Raw genomic sequence first — 16055 nt, 5'->3', positions numbered from 1 at the left:
GGCCAGGCAGGACGGGAGATTTTGGGGGAAATGGGGTTCCATGAGGCCCCAGGGTGCCACTTTTAGAGGCAGCAGCTCTGGCTGAGGGGAAGCAGAACAAAGCTGCCACTTAGAAAGTAGGAAAGTTTATTTTAAAAACAAATCAAAAGCTCAATTCATAATTTAGGAGCATAAGTTATTCATCCAGCCGACAGCACACGGGGCCGGCTGCGTCATCCCTGCCCTGGGAGCTGCCAGGAATAAAGAGGAGCAGTGTGGGACAGGGAGGCAGAGCTGGCTCCTGGGCAGCCTTTGGCAACGGGGTCTGGGGCGTGGCTGCCACAGGAGGCCACACCAGGCACCCAGTGGGGGCTGTGGGCAGCCAGGCCAGGCTGGCACAGCCCTGGGCAGGGACTGCTCTGGCTCAGCAGGACGGGGGAAGATGAGATTTGGTCCCCAAAACCATGCTGGGGGGTGGAGGAAACCTTGGAATGTGACTGGTCCCCATAGGAGCCTCCTGGAGCCTTCTCTGTGCCAGGGCAGGGGCAGAGGTGTCCTGGGCTCCCCCTGATCCCACGAGCCAGGAGGGAACAGGGGCTCTGCTGCAGTTTGGGCTCTGATGTCCCAGTGCTGGATGCCCAGGGCACAGGGAGGGCGCAGGAGCACCTGCTCCCATCCAAGGAGTTCCAGGTGTCCCCAGCTCTGGCTGCAGCCCTGGGCATTCCCACGAGGGGTTCCATGCCCGTGGTGCCACACCAGGCCCTGCCTTGGTCTCCCTTCGTTGTGGTTCTGCTCTGTGAGATGCAAAGACCTGCGGGATGGGGATGAGGATGAGGAGGGGGGAGGCTGAGGATGCTCCAGCCTTCCTGCCCCGTGCCAGAGGCAGGAGGGGGAGCTGGAAGTGCCCTCCCAGGATGGTGACAGCCCTCGGGGAAGGCGGCAGGGCTGGCTCAGAGCAGCCCTGGGCCCGGCCAGCCCTCGCCACAGCTCAGTTCTTGCTGAAGCCCGTGGGGTTCTGCAGCTGCCACCGCCACAGGTCCTCACCTGGAAGGGGAGGAGGGAGGTGAGGGAGGGCAGGGGGCCGGCAGTGCCCGTGGTGCCAGGGAGGGGATGCCCTTACACATCTTGTCCAGGCCGAAGGCGGCTTTCCAGCCCAGCTCCCGCTCGGCCAGGGCCGGGTCAGCGTAGCAGGAGGCCACGTCCCCCTCCCGCCGGGCCGTGATCCGGTACTTGATCTGCAGGGAGAGCAGCACCGTGGGCTCGGGGGGCTCCCAGGGGGCTGAGGGAACAGGGCCAGGGCTGCTGGGGGAGCAGGGGGCTGTGGGACCAGCTGCCCTTGTGCCTGTGAGCCTGCAGCTCTGCCCTCACCTCCCTCCCCGAGGCTTTCTCCATGGCCCGGACCATCTGCAGCACGGAGTAGCCGGTGCCTGTGCCCAGGTTGTAGATCTGGGAGGAGAATAAAGGACAGGGATCAAGGGCAGAAGGGCAAGGTGCCCCTTCAGCCCCCATTGGGACTCCCACACCCCCTCAGGGCTGGCAGCACCCCGAGGTTGGTACCTTGCAGCCACAGTTCTCCTTGAGCTTCTTCAGAGCAGCGATGTGGCCCTTGGCCAGATCCACGACGTGGATGTAATCCCTGACTCCTGTGGGGACGCAGAGGTGAGGGCAGGGCCGGGGCTTTGGCATCCCAAACTCCCCCGGCCCGTGACGCACCCGTTCCATCGTCCGTCTTGTAGTCGTTCCCAAAGACGCTCAGGAATTCCCGGCGTCCCACTGCCACCTGCACAGAGGGACAGCTCCATGGAGCCCCAGCACCCCGTGTCCCCTCCCTGAGACCCCCAAGGGCTGTGGGGGCGGTACCTGAGCCACGTAGGGCATGAGGTTGTTGGGGATGCCCTGAGGATCCTCCCCGATCATCCCCGACTCGTGGGCGCCGATGGGGTTGAAGTAGCGCAGGAGGACGGCGTTCCAGTCCTGGGGACACACGGACAGGTCACCCCCCTGGGGACATGGTGAGCTCCAGCCCCGCGGGGCGGCTCCTCACCCTCTCTGCTCTGCACAGATCCCGGATCATCTCCTCGATGAAGAACTTGGATTTGCCGTAGGGGTTGGTGCAGCCCCCGACCGGGTGCTTCTCGTCCAGGGGGAGGTACTTGGGGTCCCCGTAGACGGTGGCGGAGCTGCTGAACACGATGTTCCTCACGCCGTGGGCCTTCATGGTCTGGGAGGGGCAATGGCCAGCACTGATCCCGCTCTGTGCCCCGTGCCAGCCCTCCACGGGCGCTGGCAGGGCCTGGGCACGGGGAGGGCAGAGGGAACAGCCCAGGATCACTGCCGGCCCCTCTCACCTCCAGCAGCCGGATGGTCCCGGTGAGGTTCACTCTGTAATATTCCAGAGGCTTCTGCACCGACTCCCCGACGGCCTTGAGCCCCGCAAAGTGCATCACGGCCGAGAAACGGTGCTGCAGGGGGAGCGGGCTGGGCATCAGGAACCGGCCGGGATTCCCCCGGAGCTCCGGCCGGCCAGCCCGGGGGGCTCCGCGGCTCCCTGCTGCCCGGCTCCCAGCCCTGCCGGGGACCCCGGGAGCCAGCCGGGCACTGCAGCCGCTGCTCTCACCTTCCTGAAGAGCTCCTGGAGCGCGGCCTCGTCGGTGATGTCGAGCTCCTGGAAGAGCAGGGGCCGCTGCGCGATCTCCTGCACCCGCCGGAGGCTCTCGGGGAGCTCCTCTGAGCCTGGGGACGGAGGGCAGCGAGGGAGCGCTGGAGCCGGGCCCGGGACGCGGCCGGGCCGGGGCTCCCCGTACCTCGGATGGCGTTGTGGAAGTTGTCGATGACCACGGGCACGTAGCCCGCCTGCAGCAGCTCCAGCACACAGTGGCTGCCGATGTAGCCGGCGCCGCCCGTCACCAGGATGGTCTCTGCCATGGCTCCCTGCGGGGGAACGGCCCGGAGCCCTGAGCCCCGAGCCCCGGCTGGGCACGGCCGGAGCCCCGAGCTGTGAGTCCCGGGTGGGCACGGCCCGGAACGCTGAGCTCTGAGCCCCGGGTGGGCACGGCCGGAGCCCCCCGGCAGCCCCGGAGCCCAGCCCCGGGTGGGCACGGCCGGAGCCCCCCGGCAGCCCCGGAGCCCAGCCCCGGGTGGGCACAGTCCCGGTCACGTCGCCGCGGCCGCCAGGTCGGTGCTGCCCGAGGGCCGGGCGGGGCAGCGCCGGTCACACCTCCCGGACACGGAGGTGCCACATCCCGGAGACGAGCCCTGGTTTGTCCTGTTAAAGCCAGCCCGGGCGCTGCGTTCACCCATATCCCTCAGGGCAGCGGTTCGCAGTGTTAATTAGCTCATTAATTAATTAGTGTGGGTGGTCTCCGCGGGGGTGCCAGCTCTGCCCTTCTGCCGTTCCCTGCTTTGCCCAGCCGGCCCCTCCGCGGGAAGGGCTTGGGGACCGCAGCGACACCGCGGGACGCTCCGGCCCGGGGAGGGGACAGGAGCACCGGGAGGGGACAGGAGCACCGGGACGGAGCGGAGGGGTCCCGCGGCGCAGAACGCACCGGGGACCGGAATTACACCGGAGCCCAGCGATGCCCCAAGCCGCGGGGGTTTGGGCTGTCCCTGCCAAAGGAAGCGGGGCAGGGCAGCGCAGCACATCCGTCCCCCTGCCCGTTCCCTCCCGGTTCCCTCCCGGTCTCTCACCCGCCGCTGCCGCCGCTCCCGCTCGGCCCCGTCAGGGGCGCGGCCCCTTTAAGGCCGGGCCTTGGCCCCGCCCCCCGGCGCCACGCGCGGCTCCTCCATGGAAACGTGTCGGGGCTACGGGGCGGCGGCGGGGCCAAAACCCCGCGAGGGGCGGGGCCAGAACCCCGCGAGGGGCGGGGCCAGAACCCCGCGAGGGGCGGGGCCAGAACCCCGCGAGGGGCGGGGCCAGAACCCCGCGAGGGGCGGGGCCAGAACCCCGCGAGGGGCGGGGCCACCGGGGCGCCCGCGCCGCAGCGCCCCCAGGCGGCGGGAGGAGCCCCAACCCCGATCATTGATTTACTGCCCCCAAATCCCCATTTCTCGCCTCAAAACCCCGAATTGTTGCCCCATTCCGCCTCATTTCTGCAGGGTTCATTAGCACAGGTTTGGTAATTGTTACAGTTTATTGAAGTCATGTGGAGAGGAGCACACGCAGCCTCACACCTGCCCTGCCCCCCGGAAAGGACAAAGTTCCTGCGCTGCTCTCCGGTCTCACAGCTGAACTGTTCAATAAATTACTTTACAAAGAAGAGCTGGGGGAGGGTCCAAGGACTTGAGCACCTGAGGAGCTCTCAGGGTGCCCCTCACCCCCCAGCCCACCACGATGCAGAGCTTCCACAAGAGGCACTTGGAACCCAAACCAGCAGCAAAAGCTCTTTTGTTGCTTCAGCTGAATCAAATTCTTCATAGTTTAGGCTATTAAATAATGTGTTTATCGCTCCTGGTGTGCTGAGTATCTTAGAACAGATACACAGTGCAGCAGCACATCCCTGAGGGCGGAGCAGCAGGGGAGGTTTGGGCTCAGCCTGTGGCTTTTGTGGAGGGCAGGGAAGGGAGGAAGGCACAGCCTGAGCTGGAGCCGTGCTCTAACTGCAGAGCTGAGCTTGTCCTGGGCTCTGCAGGCAGCAGCTCCTCTGCCCCTGCACGTCCTCCCCTCTCCAAGGCACGTGGGGACAGCCTCAAGGTCCAATAGAGAACAGTGTAACAGGATATTCTCTCATTTCTTCCTAATTCTGCTGGATTTGGAGCCTCCTCTCAAACGCTGAGGTGGGAAGGAGCTCGGGAGGTCAGAGAGGAATCCCAGGCAGTGCTGGATCCTCAGTTTCTTGATCCCAGGAGAAATCCCACTCAGTGTCACAGTCTGCAGGAGGCCTGAGACACCTTGGAATTGCTTTTTCTGTTCAGGGCATTGCAGATGAAGGTGCCTGTGTCCATCAGCTTCTGGAGATCCACCCCCTGCATGGGAAAGGCCCAGGACACGCTTTGAGGGACATCTCCCACCATCCCAGGGTGCCCCACACCCCGTCCAGCCGGGCCTTGGGCACTCCAGGGATCCAGGGGCAGCCACAGCCCCTCTGGGCACGTGTGCCAGGGCCTGCCCACCCTCCCAGGGAGTATTTTCCCATCTCACTGCCCTCTGTCAAGGGGAAGCCATTCCCCCTGGGGCTGTGCTGAGGCCTGGGCAGAGCCCTGAGCTGCCACTCACCGTGTGGATGCCCAGCCCGTTGAGCATGTACACCAAGTCCTCTGTGGCCACGTTGCCAGAGGCTCCCTGGGCGTAGGGACACCCCCCAAGGCCGGCCACGGAGGCGTCCACCACGCTCACCCCCATCTGCAAACAAACCCCGGGTCAGGAGCTGCTCTGGAAGCACAAAATCTGCAATTCCCAAGCAATCCCAAAATCCCCAAGGAGAGCTGCTCCATCTGTGTGGCTGCCCCATCCCTGGGAGTGTCCCAGGCCAGGCTGGATGGGGCTTGGAGCAGCCTGGGGCAGCGGGAGGTGGGCAGGGGTGGGACAGGATGGGCTTTAAGGTCCTCCCCACCCAAGCCTGGCAGAGTCTGTGGTGCAGGGCAGGAATCCTACCTGCAGGGCCACCAGGATGTTGGCCAGGGCCTGGCCATAGGTGTCATGGCAGTGCACAGCCAGAGCCCCCACGGGCACCTCCTTCATCACCACGGCCAGCATCTCCCTCATGCTGCCCGGGGTGCCCACGCCGATGGTGTCCCCCAGGGAGATCTCGTAGCACCCCATGGAGTACATCTTCTTGGAGACCTGGGCCAGAGCCAGCAGGGGCACTGAGAGGGCATCCTCCCCTCCCAGGGCTGCACCTTCCTCCCCTGGACACTCCTTCCCTCCTCCCAGGGCTGATTCCTGCTGCACCTTCATCCCCTGGACACTCCTTCCCTCCTCCCAGGGCTGATTCCTGCTGCACCTTCATCCCCTGGACACTCCTCCTCCCCTCCCAGAGCTGATTCCTGCTGCACCTTCATCCCCTGGACATTCCTCCTCCCCTCCCAGACCTGATTCCTGCTGCACCTTCATCCCCTGGACACTCCTCCTCCCCTCCCAGACCTGATTCCTGCAGCACCTTCCTCTCCTGGACACTCCTCTCTGGGATTAAAAACCTGCAGATGTCCCAGCCTCCCTCAGTTCCCCATTTTCAGCTGGATTCATTCTCTGAGAACCCGGATATTCCCTTAGGTTAAACGGTCTGGCACATCCCCACTTCACACCCTTAAAAATAAATCCAATCCCTCGCAGGAATCCTGGTTGTATTTGTGGCTGACTCACCTCTGCAACTTTGGCTGCAGAAATCTTCCCTTCATAGGGACATCCAAGGACACAGGAAACGTATCTGCGGTCAAAAAAAAAACCCCAAACTTTCAGCTGGAAAGGGGCAGTGGGATCCTACTGGACACACCAGTCAGGACTTTAAGATTGGAGAATCAATTTTATATTCTAGTGGCCAAAGGTTACAGGATTCCACCAATTTCTTCTTTCATGGGTGTAAAGTTGGCCAAGATGAGCCCAGAGGGCTGCAGGGGGTGAGAACTGTGCACTTCCATGTGGGATGTTTGCCAAGAAAACCTGATCCAAACTGGTTCTGGATCATTCCAGAAGCAATGTGAGTGAATTCCAGCAGGAACTCCTTACCCCCTGACAGGAATGCTGGCTTCCCTCGCTGCCCTCATGACCTCTTCAAACCTCTCCAGGCTCTCCTCGATGGAGCAGTTGATGTTTTTCCTGGTGAAGAGCTCAGATGCTGCCCCAAAGATCGACACCTCTTTGGCCCCCGCTGCCACCTGCAAATAAAAAAATCCTAAACTGCAACCCCAGGACCACTGAGGGTGGAAAAGACCCCTGAGATCAACAAGTTACCCCAGCACTTCTTCAATCAAAGCCAGGTGATTTTTCTTGTGAGGGAAATGACAGAGCCACAGCTCCAGGATTTCATGGCCAAGAGTTTATTCAAGGCTTTCAGTGGCATCTCTTGGTAGGGATGTCTCAAACCAGCCCCATAAAACACCTCCCTAAATCAATCTGCCTCTCTTATTTAGACTTGAAGATCTCAGAGCTCTTCTCCACCTCAACGTCTCTGTGATCTCTGACTACAGCTCTCTCATTTTAGGGAATGATTCCCCCCCAAACAACCCAATCCTTCCCTCAGCTGATTCTGCAGCACAACCACCAGGACACATCTGAGCTTGCCTTGACAAGGGTGAAGCCACAGGGGCAAAGGATCAGGTGGGATTGCAAAAAGAGGATGCTGAGGTTTGCCCAGGCCTTACCGCTGCCTGGAAGCCCCTGAGGTTCGGAGTCAGCACAGGGTAACTGATCCCAGGGAATTTATTGATCCCCTGCATCACCTCGGTGTGATCAGCCATCTGCAAAGCAAGCCACAAACCCGTCAGGGTCACAAGTGCCACTTCTGCCAGAAAACCAGCACTGAAATTCCTTTTTGTCAAGGGAACAGAAATGTGCAGGGATCAGAGCCTCTGCAAGCAAACAGAGCTGCAGCTGTGAGGGGCCAGGGGTCACCCAGCCAGGCCAACGTGCACACACAGCTCTGTGTGTGACCTCTGCTCCTTCCAGGGTCCAAAGGGAAGCTCTGGGATATTTGAACTCCTCTGCTGGTCCTTGCCCAGCAACAGAGATTTGGGAGCAAGCAGAACCACTGGATTGCTGTGCTCTTAGACCACAGCACTGCAAATCCTGTCTGACGCTCACCTGAGGAACCCACTTGGGGGACACGAAGCTGGTGGCCTCTATGACCTGCAGCCCCGTCTCTGACAGCATGTTGATTAAATTGATCTTCACTGGGGTGGGCACAAGATTCTAAGGAGAAAAGAAAAATGACCTAAAGTTATTACTATTTCCAGAATCAACTATTCCACCACTGAAAAAAAAATGAGTGAATTTTCGACATCAAAGAAGCAGCATTTAAAGACAAACTGCCCCATTGGCGGGCACAGGGGGTGTTTGGGGGATTTGGCTGGAGAACGCCCCCGGGAGGCGCAGGGAGCCCGGACCCGCCGCTACCTTCTCGTTCTGGAGCCCGTCGCGGGGTCCCACCTCCACCACCTTCACTCGCTTCGGGTACGCCCCGGGCGCCGCCGCAGCGGAGCTCACCTGGCACGGAGAGCAGAGTCAGCCGAGCCCCGCTGCCCCGGCCCCGCTGTGCCGGTCCCCGCTGCCCCAGCCCCATTTAGCCCTGTCGCGGTGCCGGTCCCCGCTGTCCCGGCCCTGTCCCGGTGCCGGTCCCCGCTGTCCCGGCCCTGTCCCGGTGCCGGTCCCCGCTCCCCCGGCTGTGTCCCGGTGCCGGTCCCCGCTGCCCCAGCCCCATTTAGCCCTGTCCCGGTGCCGGTCCCCACTGCCCCAGCCCTCCCGGCCCTGTCCCGGTGCCGGTCCCCGCTGTCCCGGCCCTGTCCCGGTGCCGGTCCCCGCTCCCCCGGCCCTGTCCCGGTGCCGGTCCCCGCTGCCCCTGCCCTGTCCCGGTGCCGGTCCCCGCTCCCCCGGCCCTGTCCCGGTGCCGGTCCCCGCTGCCCCGGCCCGGTCCCGGTGCCGGTCCCCGCTCCCCCGGCCCTGTCCCGGTGCCGGTCCCCACTGCCCCAGCCCTCCCGGCCCTGTCCCGGTGCCGGTCCCCGCTGCCCCGGCCCTGTCCCGGTGCCGGTCCCCGCTGTCCCGGCCCTGTCCCGGTGCCGGTCCCCGCTGTCCCAGCCCCATTTAGCCCTGTCCCGGCCCTGTCCCGGTGCCGGTCCCCGCTGTCCCGGCCCTGTCCCGGTGCCGGTCCCCGCTGCCCCGGCCCTGTCCCGGTGCCGGTCCCCGCTGCCCCGGCCCTGTCCCGGTGCCGGTCCCCACTGCCCCAGCCCCATTTAGCCCTGTCCCGGTGCCGGTCCCCACTGCCCCAGCCCTCCCGGCCCTGTCCCGGTGCCGGTCCCCGCTGTCCCAGCCCCATTTAGCCCTGTCCCGGCCCTGTCCCGGTGCCGGTCCCCGCTGCCCCGGCCCTGTCCCGGTGCCGGTCCCCGCTGCCCCGGCCCTGTCCCGGTGCCGCTCCCTCACGGGCCGCAGCGATCCCGCCCAGCGCGGCAGCAGCCGCCGCGCCGCCGCCATGTTCGCCGCGCTCACGTGACCGCGCACACCCCCAGCACGTGACCCGCCGTGGGCGTGGCCCCGGCGGCCACGCGGGCCCGTCCCTTGTCCCGTCCCTTGTCCCGTCCCTCGTGTCCCTCTTGTCCCTTCTCTCCCTTTGTCCCTTCTGTCCCTTCTCGCCGGCCGCAGCCGTCCCGTACCTGTCCCCAGGCGCCGTCCCGCGGCGCGGAGCCCGTGTCGCAGCGCGGCATCTTTCCCTCCGGCACTGCCCGGCCCCGCTCCCGCCGGGCACTTATAGCGGCGGCTCCGGCGCTGCCCGGGCGCTGAGCAAACACGGGCGCTGTTTGTCTTGGCGCGGGCCCCGCTCCGCGCCAGGGGTCACCGGCGGCACGGGGTTATGAGGCAAAGAGCCCACGGCTCTGTTTTCGCTGTTGGTCACGGTTTTTTGTTTGTAACGGCGTCATCAGCGGAGCCGCGGCCGCTCGGTGTTTGTCACTGCAGGAACGGCCCCCACGGCACCGGCTCCGCGCGTGGCACAGCCCCGGGGCTCTGCTCGAGCTCAGCTCCGAGGGTCCCGGCAGGTTGTGCTGGGACAGGAACAAAACGCAGCCTGCCTTCACAAGCCGTGCTCCTGGGAGCAGTTTCATCGCTCACACACATTGTTCGACCCTTTTTAAGAAGCTCAACATCCACGCAGGAGCCCTGCTCTCTCTGGAACTCAAAGTTCCCAAGTTCTGGAGTGCAAGGAGAAGTCTCAAGTGCTATTCACAATGCTGGAGTCTCTTCAATTCACTAAGAACAAAAGCTTTTGTTGTAGCTGTCTCCAGCAGAATATCAATAAAAGTTTGTTGATGGATTTGTATCATGTTTTTTTCAGATTATTTCTTCCAGCTCTCTTCCAGCAAGCTCCCATTAGATTTATGCATCATGGAAGCAGCTGATCACAACTGTTACAACCAACACCAAAGTAACACAAGGCAACAGAGACTGGAGGAGAGATTCTCTCAAGTGAAAAATAATGTATTCAACGTGAAACATAAAAATCCTCTTGGGCTCAATCAAAAAGAGAGGCAGTGGGAGATGCTGTGTCCCCCCCACAGGCATCACTTCACACCCTCGAGCTTCACCACCCAGCCAGACTGAGGAGGGACAGGAGATGGGAGCATGTAGGGCAGGGTTACCAGCATCCCTTTCCCTGGCTGCTTCTGCCACTCCAGAGTGCCAGCAAACCCCAGCAATGTCACCTGCAGAGGAAGGAAGGGGACACTCAGCTGGAGCCCCCTCGGCACAGCCAGAGGTCCTGCAGGTCTCCAGCCGTGGCTGATGTGGCACAGGGGGGCACAGGGGGTGTTCTGAGGCCACAGCAGGCTCCAGGTTGTTGTTTGGGGTTTGTTTGTTGCTGATGTTTTGTCCCTGTTTGTTCAGAGCAAAGGACACTGCAACATTTGCGTCACGGTGACATCTGCCACGAGCAGGGCCCTGCACCTGGGCTGGAGCTGGGCTGCAGGACAGCCACTCCTGCTCTGGGGCTGTTTGCTTCCCTCCCCTGCAACAACAGGCTCAAAACATTCCAGGACAGGAATCTTCCTGGCAGCCATCAGCCTGTCCTGCCTACTCCTGTCCCAACTCCACGTGAGCCAAAGCCTGGGGAACAGCCTGGGTGCTGCAAGGAGCCCACAGCAACAACTCCCCACTGCCCCAGCTCCTAAACAAATCAGGCTGGCCCTTCCCAGCCCACAGATGCCCCCAAAGGGGCTCTCAGTGTCCTTACCTGCGTGCCTGGGGATGGAATGGGCGAGGAGAGATGCAGGACACTGTCCAGAGGCCAGAGCAGGAAGATGGCAAAGACCACTGGTCCCTTGGAGGTGTACCTGAGAGAGAAGGAGTTCAGCAGGTGAAGGGCACCAGACACAAACCTGACAAGAAAACCGCCTTGCCTTCTGTCACCACACAGGGGTCACCTACTTCCCCTGACTCCAAATTTAGGAAATGAGAAGAAATAAACACCAGCTCAGCTGCTCTGAGCAGCAGAACCCTTACCAGACCGTGTCTGTGGTGTTCTCCATCTGCACCCTCCAAGGCTGGGATTCATAAATCGCCTCCCCATTGGTGTCCAGCCACCTCCCAAGGGCCAGGAGTCTTTCTTGGAAGATGGGGACAATCACCCCTTCTTTTGTAGGTCCCACATTGAGGAGGTAGTTGCCGCCCAAACTCACAGTCTGCACCAGCTCCTGTGGCAGATAAAGCAAGGTAACATTATCTTCACCTCAGACAACACAGGAACTGAAGTGTTTTATCCTCCTCAGCTACTCCAGAAGCCTGAACGCCCAGCAATCCTCCCCCAGGCTGTTTCCATTTCAGGGTTCTCACCTCAATCATGCTCATTTCATCCATCACCTCGGGCAGGCTCATGTTGCTGCGGTAGCCCCAGGAGAGCCTGTCCAGGGAGGAGCACATCTCCCACTTGTGCTCTGGCAGGGTGCCTGGCCTGTACTTGTCAGCACAGTTGTAGAAACCCCCGTGGCGGCAGGAGCAGCCCCGGCCCCAGCGATCGTTGACAACCACGGTGTCCTGAGGGGAGAAAACCAGCTCAGGGCACGGATCCTTTTGTTCCTGGGCTGTCCAGCTGGCAGCCACCCCCCTGAGGAAGCCCCTAAAAATTCCCTGTGTAATGGAATCCCTCCCTCTGCTCGCTGAGGCAACAAAGCTCCTGGCCTGAGCCCCCCACAAGCATCCACCAAAGGTCAGTGGAGCTGCCACAGCAGCACAGTCAAGGTTCTCTTTTTGTCAGAGAAGAAAAGACATTTGCCAAATGACAAGGAGGTTTCTGGTTTGCCCACACATCCCACAGCTTCCACTCCCACCAGTACCTTGACGGGGCTGTCGTTATAGAGCCAGGCAAGGAAAGAGGTGGAATTCCAGTAGGAATCTGGAGCTTCCCAGTCTCCATCCGACCAGATCAGGTCTGGTTTGTATCTAAGGGAGAGAAATGGTGTTTCAAAAAGGTTTATCTGCTCCTGCCACACTGTGTTTCTTGGGTGTGGGGGTCATTCTGCTTTTCCTTCCCACTGCCTGGCATCACCAGGAGGTTTTTCCTTCATTTTCTGCTGCACACAAAGCTCTAAGGGAGGTTCTTCAGGCAGCAAAGAACAAGGTGTTGATCCACAGCTCAAGAGAGGGTGCAGTTCTTCCAAAAACACCAGAATTTGGCACCTCAAAAGTGATTATGAGAGACATTCCTGAGCTGGGACATGAGCCACAAGCCCAAGTCTTTTATTTTTGTCAGCAAGGGGAAGCAAGGCAAGGATGCAAATTCACACTGAAAACAATTTTCTATTCTACTAAATACTAAACAGTTTGTTCCACCTCCAGCCACCCTGCACAAAAGCAGGATTAAAGGCAATTGCTTTTGCAGGAGAAATTTGTCCCTGCCTTATTCTACAGATTAGACCTTACACAGGTCAAAAGTGAACCCCTTTTCTAATTGCCACAAATCATTACTGCTTAGCAAAGAGAATTTGGATTGGTAAAAATCAATATTTCTCTTTTTTGCACCCACTTTGCACCTTTCTCCACAGAATTGAAACCAGGAAATGCTGGTGATTCTGAACTGGGTGTGGCTCTTACTTTAAAACAAGGTCATAAAGTTCTGGCATCGTCTTCTTTAAAACGAAGCTCTGGGTCTTGAAGTCATTTTGTTTGTCAGCGAGGTAGAGAGGGTTAAACCACTCCATCAGCGAGTGGTACAACCCATAACGGAGGTTGCTGAAGGACAAAACACAGAGGGAAGAGTTAGGCTTCAGTGGGGATTAAGAAGCAGTGGAAATTAAACTACTGGCTTTATTACTTTCCATCATTTGCAAGCACTCAGTTTTTCACACTGAACTCGGGGTTTTCTGCTGTTTGTCAAGCAGAGCAGGAGGATTCACTGCTCTCAAAGCAGAGCTCTCTGCCAGGGCCGTACCTCTCCCTGAGGGCTTCTCCCAGCTCTCCCACCAGGTCCCGGTGGGGCCCTGTATCCACAGAATTCCAGTTCCAGGACACTGGTGACCCCCAGTTGGTGAAGCCCTCATGGTGCTTGGTGGTCAGGACCACGTATCTGAGAGGAGAAAAGGTTGGGATGGCAAAGGAACAGCTGAGATACTCCCCATCCCCACTGCAAACCAGTCACTATAACAGCAAGGCACTGGATAACCATGCTGTGAGGAGCCCTCTGACACTATCCTCTGGATTTAGATGCAAGTACAAGAATAAGAGAGGATTTTATTGGGTTTTAATGCTGGGAAAAATGAACAGTCAATACTTGGCAAGGAGCAAGACCTCAGCACCCTGGGCATGACCCCTCAGGGATGTCCAGTACTGTTCAGGGGCCCAAAATCCCTCAGGGTTCCCTGGATTTTCCCCTTCCATCCCCTCAGAGACCCCTGCATCATCTTGGGAACAGCCCCCTATGCTTTCCAAGCTTTTCCATCCCCTCAGGGACCCCCAGACCTCCCCCTCATTCCCTCTGGGCCTCCCAAACATGTTCTTCTATCTATCTGCTCAGTGACCAGGGGCCTCCAGTGCCTCACAGATTCCTTTACAGAAATGGCTCCTCCATCCCCTCAGGGACTCTGAGACCCACCATCCTTCCCCTCAGGGACCTTCAGCCACAGCACTTATCCCCTCAGGGACTCCTCATCCCCTCAGGGACCCCTGCCTATGGCACTTACCCCCTCAGGGACCCCCCATTGCCTCAGGGACCCCCAGCCATGGCACTCATCCCTTTAGGGACCCCTGCCCATGGCATTCATCCCCTCAGGGACCCCTGCCCATGGCACTCGTCCCCTCAGGGACCCCCCCATCCCCTCAGGGACCCCTGCCCATGGCACTCGTCCCCTCAGTAACCCCCCATCCCCTCAGGGATCCTGCCATCCCCTCAGGGACCTCTGGCCATGGCACTCATCCCTTTAGGGACCCCTGCCCATGGCATTCATCCCCTCAGGGACCCCTGGCCATGGCACTTATCCCCTCAGGGACCCCCCCATCCCCTCAGGGACCCCTGCCCATGGCACTCGTCCCCTCAGTAACCCCCCATCCCCTCAGGGATCCTGCCATCCCCTCAGGGACCTCTGGCCATGGCACTCATCCCTTTAGGGACCCCTGCCCATGGCATTCATCCCCTCAGGGACCCCTGGCCATGGCACTTATCCCCTCAGGGACCCCCCATTGCCTCAGGGACCCCCCCATCCCCTCAGGGACCCCTGCCCATGGCACTTATCCCCTCAGGGACCCCCCCATCCCCTCAGGGACCCCCCCCCCATCCCCTCAGGGACCCCTGCCCATGGCACTCGTCCCTTTAGGGACCCCTGCCCATGGCATTCATCCCCTCAGGGACCCCTGCCCATGGCACTCGTCCCTTTAGGGACCCCTGCCCATCCCCTCAGGGACCCCTGCCCATGGCACTCGTCCCTTTAGGGACCCCTGCCCATCCCCTCAGGGACCCCTGCCCATGGCACTCGTCCCCTCAGTGACCCCCCATCCCCTCAGGGACCCCAGCTCCGGCCATCCCGGCGCTGACCTGGCCCCGGCCCGCTGGAAGAGCCGTGCCCACTCCCGGGGCTGGAAGTCGTGCGCGGTGAAACGGGGCGCGAACTCGGCGTAGGTGGTGCCGGGCGGGAAGCGGCGGCGCACGAAGCGCTCGTAGGCGGCATCGTGCTGGCCCTGCCAGTGCCACCAGAACCACTCGGAGCCCCAGGCCGGCACGGAGAACACCCCCCAGTGCACGAACACCCCCACCTTGGCCCGGTCGAACCAGGCGGGCAGCGGCCGCGCGTCCAGGCTGGCCCAGTCCGGGCGGTAGCGGGCCGCGGCCAGGCCCGGGCCCAGCGCGGCCGCCGCGCTCAGCAGCGCCAGCGCCGCCATGGCCGCGGCACGTCAGCGCCGCGGGCCCCGGGCCGCGGGTTCGAGACCGCCGCCCGGCCCTGCCCGCGGGCACGGCGGCGAGTAGCCCGGGAGGGATGGAAAGACATCGGGATAGCCCCAGCCACTGGGGAACTATCCCGGGAGGGATGGAGGGATAGCCCCAACCACCGGGGAACTATCCCGGGAGGGATGGAGGGATAGCCCCAACCACCGGGGAATATCCCAGGGAAGGATGGAGGGATAGCCCCAAACATCGGGGAATATCCCAGAAGGGATAGCCCCAACCATCGGGGAATATCCCAGGGAAGGATGGAGGGATAGCCCCAAACATCGGGGAATATCCCAGAAGGGATAGCCCCAACCATCGGGGAATATCCCAGGGAAGGATGGAGGGATAGCCCCAACCATCGGGGAATATCCCAGGGAAGGATGGAGGGATAGCCCCAAACATTGGGGAATAGCCTGGAGGGATAGCCCCAAGCATCGGGCCTGGGAGGGATAGCCCCAAGCATCAGGGAATATCCCAGGGAAGGATGGAGGGATAGCCCCAAAAATTGGGGAATAGCCTGGGAGGGATAGCCCCAAGCATCGGGGAATAGCCCGGAAGGGATGGAGGAATAGCCCCAAACTTCGGGGAATTATCCCAGGGAGGGATGGGGAGACATTGGCATAGCCCCAGCTATCAGGGAATATCCCAGGGAGGGATGGAGGGACATTGGGATAGCCCCAACCATCTGGGAATATCCCGAGAGGGATGGAGGGATGGAGGAATAGCCCCAAACATCGGGGAATTATCCCAGGGAGGGATGGAGGGACACTGGGATAGCCCCAGCCATCTGGGAATAGCCCGGGAGGGATGGAGGGATAGCCCCAAACATCTGGGAATATCCCGAGAGGGATGGAGGGATAGCCCCAAACATCAGGGGAATTATCCCAGGGAGGGATGGGGAGACACTGGCATAGCCCCAACTATCAGGGAATATCCCAGGGAGAGATGGAGGGACATTGGATGGCTGGATAGCCCCAACAATCGGGGAATATCCCAGGGAGGGACATCAGGATAGCCCCAACCATT

General features: G+C 61.3%; 3 protein-coding genes across 4 annotated transcripts; all 3 read right to left on the bottom strand.

Moving 5' to 3' along the window:
- Positions 1–109: 109 nt before the first annotated feature.
- GALE (UDP-galactose-4-epimerase) lies at positions 110–3742 on the bottom strand. The gene is made up of 11 exons (XM_085559627.1): positions 3667–3742; positions 2784–2910; positions 2597–2712; positions 2328–2441; positions 2024–2200; positions 1840–1953; positions 1693–1759; positions 1537–1622; positions 1348–1425; positions 1100–1214; positions 110–1023 (listed from the first exon to the last, which is right to left on the bottom strand). Exons 2-11 carry the CDS (start codon positions 2902–2904, stop codon positions 968–970), a joined length of 1044 nt encoding a protein of 347 aa, XP_085415753.1. The 5' UTR covers positions 2905–2910; positions 3667–3742; the 3' UTR covers positions 110–967.
- Positions 3743–4090: 348 nt separating this feature from the next.
- On the bottom strand, positions 4091–9663 carry HMGCL (3-hydroxy-3-methylglutaryl-CoA lyase). Of its 2 annotated transcripts, none has more exons than XM_085559629.1 (9): positions 9277–9663; positions 8027–8116; positions 7715–7822; positions 7276–7371; positions 6641–6789; positions 6278–6341; positions 5570–5758; positions 5192–5317; positions 4091–4941 (listed from the first exon to the last, which is right to left on the bottom strand). In XM_085559629.1, exons 1-9 carry the CDS (start codon positions 9325–9327, stop codon positions 4840–4842), a joined length of 975 nt encoding a protein of 324 aa, XP_085415755.1. In that variant the 5' UTR covers positions 9328–9663; the 3' UTR covers positions 4091–4839. The 2 variants fall into 2 exon arrangements, with proteins under 2 accessions (XP_085415755.1, XP_085415754.1); XM_085559628.1 differs by lacking the exon at positions 9277–9663 and adding an exon at positions 9047–9110.
- A 219-nt stretch (positions 9664–9882) lies between these two features.
- On the bottom strand, positions 9883–15000 carry FUCA1 (alpha-L-fucosidase 1). Its single transcript, XM_085559625.1, has 8 exons — positions 14637–15000; positions 13041–13175; positions 12704–12841; positions 11947–12052; positions 11447–11647; positions 11117–11307; positions 10848–10947; positions 9883–10320 (listed from the first exon to the last, which is right to left on the bottom strand). Exons 1-8 carry the CDS (start codon positions 14978–14980, stop codon positions 10180–10182), a joined length of 1356 nt encoding a protein of 451 aa, XP_085415751.1. The 5' UTR covers positions 14981–15000; the 3' UTR covers positions 9883–10179.
- Positions 15001–16055: the final 1055 nt, after the last annotated feature.

The sequence above is a fragment of the Lonchura striata genome, chromosome 23, assembly GCF_050655825.1.
Source record: "Lonchura striata isolate lonStrDom1 chromosome 23, ASM5065582v1, whole genome shotgun sequence".
In the NCBI taxonomy this organism is placed as follows: domain Eukaryota; kingdom Metazoa; phylum Chordata; class Aves; order Passeriformes; family Estrildidae; genus Lonchura; species Lonchura striata.
This window is presented reverse-complemented; position numbering and strand designations above follow the sequence as displayed.

Excerpts from the sequence above, each read along its gene's own strand:
- GALE (XM_085559627.1), bottom strand. The coding sequence starts at position 2,904 with ATGGCAGAGACCATCCTGGTGACGGGCGGCGCCGGCTACATCGGCAGC. Across the intron at positions 1,426-1,536 it reads AGGAGAACTGTGGCTGCAAG|ATCTACAACCTGGGCACAGG; the intron begins GTACCAACCTCG and ends TTCTCCTCCCAG. Across the intron at positions 1,215-1,347 it reads AGAAAGCCTCGGGGAGGGAG|ATCAAGTACCGGATCACGGC; the intron begins GTGAGGGCAGAG and ends CTCTCCCTGCAG.
- HMGCL (XM_085559629.1), bottom strand. The coding sequence starts at position 9,327 with ATGCCGCGCTGCGACACGGGCTCCGCGCCGCGGGACGGCGCCTGGGGA. Across the intron at positions 7,823-8,026 it reads ACGGGCTCCAGAACGAGAAG|AATCTTGTGCCCACCCCAGT; the intron begins GTAGCGGCGGGT and ends TTTTCTCCTTAG. Across the intron at positions 5,759-6,277 it reads CTGCAGCCAAAGTTGCAGAG|GTCTCCAAGAAGATGTACTC; the intron begins GTGAGTCAGCCA and ends GCTCTGGCCCAG.
- FUCA1 (XM_085559625.1), bottom strand. The coding sequence starts at position 14,980 with ATGGCGGCGCTGGCGCTGCTGAGCGCGGCGGCCGCGCTGGGCCCGGGC. Across the intron at positions 11,308-11,446 it reads ATGAAATGAGCATGATTGAG|GAGCTGGTGCAGACTGTGAG; the intron begins GTGAGAACCCTG and ends TATCTGCCACAG. Across the intron at positions 10,321-10,847 it reads TTCCATCCCCAGGCACGCAG|GTGACATTGCTGGGGTTTGC; the intron begins GTAAGGACACTG and ends CTTCCTCTGCAG.